Raw genomic sequence first — 10,588 nt, 5'->3', positions numbered from 1 at the left:
GGGAAAGTAATGGGGAAACATTTTACTAGTAAGAATTCAATCATTCAGTTTTTACTAGTAAGAGTTCAATAATTCAATTTTTACTAGTAATAATTCAATCAGTCAATTTTTACTAGTAAGAATTCAAATTTGGATATTAAGAATTCAGTTTTAACTAGTGAAAATTAAATTTTTATCTCAACATTTTTTTTGCTAGTGAAAGTTTTTTTGCATGTAAGAAATGTAGTATTTATATGTACTGTATATACATAATACATCTCATAGACATAAATAGGATACAAAGCATGTGAGTGTCCCAGTAGCTTCTTTCTTTTCCTTTTTTTTCTTTAATTTTCTGTTTTAGGTACATTGTCTATAACATCACTCTGTCTATTTATTATTATAATCAGTTATATATTACAGTGCTTTGTGTCAGCTTTAAATAAAGTGCCTTTTCTGTTTGTGTGTCTGGTAAAATGCCCTTACCTTATTACCTTATTACCACGTTCTCTGACCATGTCATTCATCAGCTGCCACCTTCCTGACAAACTAGATAGATGATGAGCTAGTTAGTTATGAGCAATTAATGAGTCTGAAAAAAGGGGAAGCAGTTGTATTTGGAGAACTAAGAACACAAAAACAAACAGGTAAACAAAATGTTAAAATTAGAAAAATAACTCACTTCAGCAACATTTATCCGCTATTTGATTTGTGTGATTTGTGTACAATATATATTTAAACACAAAATATACAGCTTCATTAAACTTGTACATAAAATTGCAGACATTAAACATCGCAATAGAAAGTCCAAAGCCTGAAATTGCTAGTTAAATAATAACTTAAATAGTTATTAAAAAAGTAAACAATAATGTACAATTAAAAATACATATGGCTATGAGAGTACAAAGGAATAGATCCATGTTTTCTGGAGCAAACATGGGCACATTTGCACTGTAATAAAGCCAAAAACATCAGTAAATGTGGAATGTGGAATGCATGTTAAAAGTGAACAATTCCTGGAAAAAATAACTGAACCAATTCTCTTGTTAATTAAGAACAGGCTTCAAGAACAGAATGTAGAGCTCATCTTTACCCTGATAGGTGTCTAGCTAACTTTCTAGCTCAATTCATGTTCTTTATCAATTACTACTAAGACCAGTTATTTTTGTTGACTTCCAATCAAGTTTCTCTACATAATTGAGAAGTTATTTAAACCATTCAACTGATATATAGGCATCTATAATGCTATTGATAATGATATGCCATCAATATGATAATTATATGCTACATAGCACAGAGAGAGTATCAAACCATTAGTTATTTTAGTGCAAAGATAAACACAAAAGCAAACCATATTTCAAAATTTTATAGATTTATTTGAACACTCAAAAATAGAGATGGTATAATATAAATAATGATGTTGTAGTCCCCAAGATACCCTCTGTACTAACAAAAGTAAGGGTTGATGCTTTATTTTCATGACTTTACTTTGAGTGTACACATGTGTGCTAAAAGGCTCTTGCTCTTAACCCAACACTTGGATGATAGCAGGAAGTGAGAGTAGGATGACTGATGTAACAGAGAGGAACAGATGGGCTGCACCATTACTGGGCTTGGTAGTGGTGGCCATAGTAGTCGTAGCAGATGTGGTGCTTGGGAGGGAGCCCACCGTCTTCAGCAGGAATGGGGTGAAGTCTGAGGTTTTAGAGAAGGTCATTATGCTTGATTTCTGATTAACCACATCCACCTGCAGGCTTTTGCTGGAGCTGGAGTTGGTGCTGTTGGAGTTGGTGATGTTGGAGTTGGTGATGTTGGAGTTGGTGCTAGTGCTGTTAGCAGTGCTAGTGAGCAAAGTCAGGACCGCTGCCTGGAACCATGACGCCCCAACCTTACACATCAGAGGTCCTCCTCTTTCACTCTGAGATGGAGAGTCCGAGAGACAAAAGTCAGCAAGAGATAATAATTACAGGACAGATTACCACACACACATTATGATTTGGTATAATCAAACTGGTTTGGGGGCACAGGTTATTTTATTAGCTTTATTCCTTTGTGTATTTATTTGTGTTTCTCTATTCTTGCAGAGGATTGTGTTTTTTATTTGCTGGGTGACACTGACTTGTAATCAGAACATTGTGTACAAGGTACCAGATAAAAAAACATCTATGTCTCTTCTGGGTAGAGAGGTTGCAGCAATTTCCATGATTTTAATGAACATCCAAATCCCCTGTCCTGGATATGCCTGAATATTTAGAGTAATTAGTTACTGTAAAGCAAAATTCAACACTGAAATCTTGACTTTAGTGTTTTCCTGGAAAGCGAGCCCTACATGTCACAATGCTTAATCTCTGTTAGTAAACTCCTTATAAACTCTCAATATAAACTGGCTTTGGTAGAGATTTAAAGTAAAAAGAATGTTGTTTATGTTAATTAGAGACCTGTTCTAGTGGAAAGGCTTGTGTGCAGATGCTGGTAGATGCAGATGCACTATCACAGCTCACGATAGAAGTGTTGATTTGCTGAAGAGTTTGTTGAGCTACAGCAAGAAAGAAAACAAAGAGACTTAAATTATTTGGAAATGAACAAACACTAGTTAGTTTATTGCTAATTATATGCTAATTATTATTTCTCTCTCTCACCCACACCCACACACACACCCACACACCCACCCACACACACACACACCTGTGTGCACACACACCCACACCCACCCACACCCACACCCACCCTGTACCTCCTCCTCCTGAGCCCCAGCCAGCTGCCCAGCACTGAGTGTTCACAGCAAAGTTGTTGCTGCCCTGGTCCACACATATGGGCTGGATGTAGTTGGACAGCGTTGGTTTAACGGTCAGCTGCAGCACTGCTATGTTGTTTTGTGAAGTGTTGCTGAACGTGATGTTTGCCACTTTGATGGACACCTCGTTGGAGTTGCTGCCGTTCTGCATGAGGCGGCCCAGGATCACGGTCCAGTCAGAAGCGTTGGTGGAGCTGGAGAGAAATGCAGACCAATCAAAGTTCAGAGCTGCTGCCCATGTGTGTTGATGTGGTCCTGACCACTGACTGTGGCATTTGTTTGTTAATTGTTTGGTATTATCTGCCCATGACTTTTACCCAGAGAAGCAGTCAGCAGAGCTCATGACAAACTGGGCAGTGATCAGCGTTCCTCCGCAGACATGGGTACCATTACGCTGAACACTTGCCATCCACGGCCACATGCCAGCAGACGCCAAGCCAGTGCCCGCTCCCGAAAGGTCATTCAGGTTGGCATTGCCACATACCACAGCTGCAGAAAGAGAAGAAATGAAGGCAACTGAAGACTGACAGGAGAGTGTAGTTCATCCATGAAGCAGTACTTGTAGCAACAGTAGTGGTAATGTGGGCAGTTGTGGTAATGTTTGTAGTACTTGTAGTGGTGACAATAACAGTGACAGGATCCACAGCCACAGGTTGTATCTTACATATACTCTGCAATCCACAGGCAAAATATGCCACACTGCTACTGATAAAAGCCTTAGTTTTGATTGTGTGTTGTGGACGGTCTTACGTGGAGCGGTGGTCATGGTGGTTGTGGTCACAACAGTGGTGGCAGGAGGCAGGTTACTGCAGGACACATTCAGGTCTGCGTTGGTGCCAATGGACGTGTACGTGACGAAGCCTGGCTGGTTGCTGGTGATCACCTGGTTGATCCAGTTCTGGTACTGAGACACTCTGGTGTACACACCAGGGTAATTTGCCTGAGCACAACCATTACCAAAGCTTACAATCCCAGCCTGGATCCAAATAGAACCTTGTTTGAGGACTATTGGACCTCCAGAATCACCCTGTGTAGTGCAGAGAGATTTTCATGTTCTCCAAATGAACACATTGTTAAACAGAAAAAGTACTAAAATCAAGCAGAATATGGTAAAATTACCTGACACGAGTCTTTCCCTCCTGGTAAAGCTCCAGCACAAATCATGTTTCCTGTGATTCCTCCACCATATAAGCAGAAACATTGCCTGTTTCCAATAATTGGGACTTGTACTTCCTGTAGGTACCCAGGAGATGGAAGACTTACTGTAACACACATTAAACATTAAACTGGATATCATTAAAATTGGTAGCAGTGTTTTATTCCATGTGCTCTCATTACTAATACTAGAAACCCTGCCAGATCATACTGAAGAATCATAGTGCAAAAGCAAATAAAATAATACTTGTCTTACACAAGTAGTCTTATCCTGCTTTTCCTAATCAGACTAAAGTCCTTCCTGAAGCCTCTCACAGAGGTTAGACTCTCTACCCAGTTAGTGCTAATAGTAGCACACTTCATCCAACACACTTATAAACCAAAGTACTAATTATAAACAATAAGTATAAGACTTATATAACTTTATATAATTATAACTTTATATAACTATAAAGCTGACAACTGTAGAATAAATTTGTATTATATAATTTATCTCTTGGTAGTAGCAGGTTCAAGTTGCACAAAGAAGATGGGGTCAAAGCCCAGGGTGCACACACAGTATCATACTGATAAAATATATGTAAGTCACTCTGGATAAGAGTGTATGCTGATGTAATGTAATATAATGTAAATATTAGACTCAGTTGTTATATTTCATATTTATGGCTTGTCATGGGAAAATAAAGTGAGAGATGCTCCTTTTCATTGTTTATCTCATAATGTCCTATTAGTGAACTTCCATAACAGACAGGCACTGTATGTGGATATAAGATTTAGGATCAGTCCATCAGTGTCTGTTCATCAGGATGGAACTGATGCTCCTGTTCTGATCCCACATCAGTACTCTCGGTTTGATGAGTTTGATAGTTTACATATGGAGCTTAATAAGACACCCTTTACTGTTTCTTACCTTCAGTGGCGATGTTCCCCCAGCCAGTGACCCAGGAGAGGGTCCCATTGAAGAAGGTGCTATTAGAGGCAGCCAGACAGATAGGAGTGACGTAAGGGGTGAAGGTCACTGTGGAAGTCAGCTGAAGCAGAGCCAGGTCGTTGTTATTGGTATTTGCATCATAGTTGGGGTGTATGGTCACACTTGTGACAGATCTGAACACCTGATTCATGTTGTTTCCCTGCAGAGTCTCTGTACCCAGATACACATTAACTTGAGAGGCAGTATATCTGAAAAATGAGAAGAAACATCCTTATCACCATCACCTGATATTGTGGTTACATTACAGTCATGTTTTGTGAATTATGGATTGTGAGCTGCACTGCACAAAGTGTTCTGTGTTTGGTGAGTTTATGTTATGGATGTTTAATTGTCATGTTTAGGTTTATTTCATTGTTTGTTGTGTTGTGAGCTGCACTGCATAATGTGTGTCTTACTTGGTATTTGCAAAGCAGTGTGCCGCTGTCAGAACCCAGCGACTGTTGATGAGGGATCCACCACAGAAATGGAAATTATCGGCAGTGAGACGAATGCTGACTTGCCAAGGCCAAGAACCTGCAGCAGCATTCTGTCCTCCCACTATCTTGTTGTTCAAACTAGCCACACCACACACTGAAGCAGAAATAGCAGAAAAACTGTTGTCTAGCTGGAAGTTTGACTTCTCTCTCTCTCTCTCTCTCTCTCTCTCTCTCTCTCTTTCTCTCTCTCTCTCTTTTTGTGGCCCTCAGTACCAGACTTTTACGCTGCCAACTCACTGTTACATGTGGCTAGCATTTATCCTTCCTGAAGTAGAATATGTTTCTAATCAGATTTTCTAATCACTGCCATTAGAACAAAATTGGGAAACCAGCTACCATGCTGTATGGCTGTGCCAATTCCATAAACAAACTATGCATATATGATCATTTTATGCCTTGAAATAATCCATGTTTAAGAGGAATGAGAAGAAACCTTTATATACAGCTTCAAGAGAAAAATTCAAGAGAAGAATTGTGATGTAACCATTTCCATAACCAGGATTTCTGCGTGAATTACATTTTTTACATTTACATGCTGCCTGATAATTCATTAATGATCTGACTAATAGTAACTCAATCGATGTGATTCAATGCCCTACACATGGATCCTGGAATGCTGGAGGCTGTATTACATGAACAGAACATCAAGAACTCAGTGGAGCTGTGGAAGTCAACCATACTGTAGAGACCCACTTCAAGCCAATAGCATGAGTCATCATCAAGTGTGGGATTTACCAAGTAGATGGTAAATGGTTGGAATGGAGCAACCATCAGGCTCCTCCTGTACATGAATGACATCAAGCTGTATACCAGAACTGAGTGTGACATCGACTCACTAATCCATTTTACCGGGATATACAGCAATGGCTTTGGAATGTAATCCGGACTGGATCAGTGTGGTCAGATGGTCACAAGGAGAGGGAAGGTAGCTAGAACATAGGGACTCACACTACCAGAAGGTAACATAATAGCAGCTATGAGGACCTTGGAATGGCTCCAAATGATGAAGTGATGAGAACGTCACAAGTGAGGAGAAGCAGGGACCGTACCAATTTCTGGAAATTGCTGGATTGAAAGACAGCACAGAGGCACTAATTATGACAGCACAGGTACTGAATAGAGATCAATAGAGGCATGACCCCAGATGCAGGCTGTGCAGGGCTCAGGAAAAAGAAACACGAAAAGCTCACGAAATATCAAGGGTTAAAAAAAGAGCCAGAAAAAATGAGTGGTGAGGGCAATTGTGATTCCCATGGTAATTGGAGCACTAGAGGCTGTGACCCCCAAACTGGGGCAATGACTCCAGCAGATCCCTGGAATGATATCCAAGCTCTCCGTCCAGCAGTCCTAGGAACAACTAAAATACATCGCAGTATTCTCAAACTCCCAGGCCAAAACAAAATTCAAAATAAAATACAGACATTTCTTGGGGGTGCCCTGGAAGGTGCTAAGGCAGCCCTAGGCACCCTGCAGATGCCATGCTGACCAGTAGGTGGCAGCACTACCAGGCCCCGAGAACCTGTTGTAGTTTGTCACATATTTTTAGAAATGAATTGCTCTCTAAATACTCACATGACACTATATACCCCATGTCACATTATTACCCTTGATTTGGGTTTTTTTACCTTTATGCTTTTGTGTTTTACCTTTATGCTTTTAGTTGTTTTTATATGTTAAATTCATGAAACAGTGTAATGAAACAGATCATTTGATGTCACCCCATGTATCACCCTGTGTATCACCCCATCTATCACACCTTGCATCTTTGTCACTGCATGTATCACCCCATGTATCACTCTCTTTATCACCCTGTGTATCACCCCTTGCATCTTTGTCACTCCATGTATCACCCTGTGTGTGACCTCATGTATCACCCCATGTATCACCCCTTGCATCTTTGTCACTCCATATATCGCTGTCAGTTGTTTGAGGATGTTATGACCTGCATGTTCACTAATCTTTGTAGGACACCCACACCTGTAGTAGCAGGCTAAGGCAAATCTTTTATAAACACTTCTAGTACCTTTTCTTCTAAGGTCCTCTACCATCTCCTTTGATTGGGTCATAGACAATTCTGTTGTGCAACATATTTACTTGGCAGGGCAGGGAAGAGTCACAACTAATTGATAGGACCAACTTACTCAGACACTTACTCAGATACAAGTAGGTAATTTCCCTAGACCTTCACTTTTACATAAATAATCTAACTGTTTAAACAATATCTTTAATAAAAATAGGGTATAACAAAATTTTTATTGTTTTGTTTGTGGAATATGTTTATTTGTCTTATTTGCAAGTACAAGAAGATCAGATGATCAGATCACATGATAGAGGCCTTTTGTGCAGAAATCCCCAAAAATACATCATTTTTCTTCAACTGTACACAGATATCAACATGCAATCATTATCAGACATTCAGTCTCACACTGTTAGCTGGGTTTACCTTATCAGACATTCAGTCACAAGCTGTTAGCTGTGTTTACATTATCAGACATTCAGTCACAAGCTGTTAGCTGGGTTTACAGTATTTGTGTATGTGCTGCTTTCACCTATTTCTCTCCAAACCTTATTCACTGAATACTGTTCCATCTATTATAAAGTTTATTACAGCATTTTTATTTATTTATTTTATAAAATAAAATAAAAAGTAACTTACCACTCAGCTGTGAGTTGCACCCTGGAACACAGAACAAAGACAAGGTCCCATGAAGTTAACATATTTTATTAATTTATTGGTTGTATACTCAAGCAAGATTATGCAAGGATGAAAAGGATATAGAAAATATTTTTCTTCTAGATGTTTTCTATTGTTCTGGGGAAAAAAAATCACTTTTGTCTTCACATTTCAGCTCAAATACTCAGATGATCACTGCTAGTTCAGTTCACAGGTTGTCAATGACATATTTGCTCCCTCAGCCAGCTAAAAGGTGATTATTTTTATTAGATATATGTAATCTAACATTGTTGTGAAACCATGAACTCTTCCTTCTTCTTTTTAATGTGTTTTGTGTTTGTGGTTATGTGTAGTTTAGCAGACTGGCTGAGCATTGAACAACAGTGCTGGTTCTCCTCTCTAATATACTCCCATCAGTTGATTGGCCGATCTCCGGCACACTCTGTCAGTTTATTGGTTGGTTGACACTTGGCATCATGGACCTGCCTTTGAAAATGGTCAAGTGTATTTCATTGCTAGCCGAGCTGATCTATTAACTTTACTGAAGTTAATAGTTATCAAAGTTAGATTATTCTTACAGACGTATCCAAAGAAGTCCACACTAGTCTATTTTTGCTTCTTTTGGATAGTTATTTTGTTTAAAAAAAAAATTTAAACTCACAAATGGCCTCTTTGCTCAGACAGCTTGGAGACAAATTAACAAATAATTAAAATATTACAAATTAAAATAACCCAAACTAAAATTCTTTACTGGACAACAACAGAGCAAACACTCCAGCAAAGTTGAACTAAAGGCCAAGTTTGTAATATTACAGCCACTAAATTTGCTAAGTAGACCACAAATACCTACAGACCACGGTACTGGTAGAACCAGTTAGTTTAAACCAGGGTTACTCAACTCAGTCTTTTGGACCCAACAAACAATCCACATTTTGCTATAATCCAGCCCCAAAACACCTGAACCAGATATTCAGCATTCTTAATGGCTTTGTCATAGCATGCAGCATGTGGGGTAGAACAGAAATGTGGGCCGTCCTGTGGGTTATGATAACAGAGATAAGACACCACAGTCACCAGAAATGGAAAACGTTCACATATATACCATTAGTTGCTGACATGTCCTATAGTTTTATAAACATACAGACGTAGTTTACAATAAATGAAAAAGCATTGCACATGGAACCCCACCCCTCCACCCTCCTCATTCCACCCTCTGTGCCGCTACAATATTTTAACAAAACAGAAAATACACAACAAACAAATCAAAAGGAGATGCCATCAGAGCCATATTGTAGGTGATAATACATCCATGGATGTAAAAACAAACAAGCTATTGTAACACCAACATACTTTTTGGATGCTGATGTAACTTCCAGAGAAAGTTCTGGTAACGAAGAACTGAATAATCAGTCATGAAACTGGCCAATAAGATTAAATTAATAAGGTTAAATTAATTTCCATCACAAAGTTAAAGGTGTCCTGACCTTAGTTATTTTTGAAATAGACTAATAGAGGACAAAAATCCCTTTAAAATTTTACTCATTCATTTTTTATTTATTTATTTTTAGGAAATTGATTTAGTTCTGTTTTTTCTACATTTATTTTCAATGATGTGCTTACATACAGCATGTCTACTTTAAATGGTCCCTATTTGACAAGTGAACAAACTGACCATCGATGTGACCAGTGCACTCAGTGTTCTGTCATGCTCGGGCATTATATTTCTACATGTGGATTTGACAACATTAGACATGTTGCTGAGAATAAGATTACTTGAGGTCCACTTTGGTTTAGTGAGCAGGTAAATAAACATTCAAGAGTGATGTTTATAAACTTACCTTTGGGTAGGAGGCTGAGTAGAAACCCCACACAGAGTGTCCTGAACATCACCATCGTCATTTTCACTTAGGTTTCACTAACCCTTACATCACTGACTCCTTACATACACCTGTAAAATCCCTCCTCCCCACACCTAAGACACACCTCTCTCTCTCTCCGGCTTTCCTGGACAGATCTCATATCTGATTGCATACCTAAATTCATATTTGTTTTCCTGTTACAGCATATTTAGATATGCATTCATGAAAAATTGTACTTAATTTCTGGTTTTTCCATACCAAATTAACCAGATGAATCTGTTTTTTCCATACCAAATTAACCAGATGAATCTATTCCATTGTTCTTGGAAACATTTTAATTATCTGTTTTACCATGATATTTCCTAAATCTATTGCCTTATTACTAACTAAATAAATGTTATGCTTTTTTTCTTTTGAAACTAACAAAACTAAAAAAGATTAACATTACCCAGAATGCCTAGAGGGCAAACACGGCACGCAGTAATGACCAAACAAGTTCTTCCTGATTCTTTCCTTCACTGTCAGACTGTTTAAACAAGCTCAAAAAACTTTTCCCTATTTAACATTCCTTTGTCAAAACATCACAATACATTGATGTTAATGTTATTGGTACATTAGTGTGACTTTAAAAAGGTTAAAGGAAGATTCTCAAGATTCTCT

The 10,588-nt window shown here is 38.5% G+C and overlaps 1 protein-coding gene across 1 annotated transcript; it reads right to left on the bottom strand.

The window, feature by feature from the left end:
* Positions 1-577: 577 nt before the first annotated feature.
* Positions 578-10,043, bottom strand: LOC145657080 (polyserase-2-like). The gene is made up of 10 exons (XM_081711620.1): positions 9,908-10,043; positions 8,052-8,072; positions 5,315-5,489; positions 4,839-5,107; positions 3,893-4,035; positions 3,524-3,800; positions 3,091-3,262; positions 2,714-2,967; positions 2,418-2,515; positions 578-1,897 (listed from the first exon to the last, which is right to left on the bottom strand). Exons 1-10 carry the CDS (start codon positions 9,966-9,968, stop codon positions 1,505-1,507), a joined length of 1,863 nt encoding a protein of 620 aa, XP_081567746.1. The 5' UTR covers positions 9,969-10,043; the 3' UTR covers positions 578-1,504.
* Positions 10,044-10,588: the final 545 nt, after the last annotated feature.

The sequence above is a fragment of the Electrophorus electricus genome, chromosome 3 (genome assembly GCF_041902795.1).
Source record: "Electrophorus electricus isolate QZ-2024a chromosome 3, ASM4190279v1, whole genome shotgun sequence".
In the NCBI taxonomy this organism is placed as follows: Eukaryota; Metazoa; Chordata; class Actinopteri; order Gymnotiformes; family Gymnotidae; genus Electrophorus; species Electrophorus electricus.
This window is presented reverse-complemented; position numbering and strand designations above follow the sequence as displayed.

Excerpts from the sequence above, each read along its gene's own strand:
- LOC145657080 (XM_081711620.1), bottom strand. The coding sequence starts at position 9,968 with ATGACGATGGTGATGTTCAGGACACTCTGTGTGGGGTTTCTACTCAGC. Across the intron at positions 2,968-3,090 it reads TCTGCTGACTGCTTCTCTGG|CTCCACCAACGCTTCTGACT; the intron begins GTAAAAGTCATG and ends ATTTCTCTCCAG. Across the intron at positions 1,898-2,417 it reads AAGCCTTTCCACTAGAACAG|AGTGAAAGAGGAGGACCTCT; the intron begins GTCTCTAATTAA and ends TCTCCATCTCAG.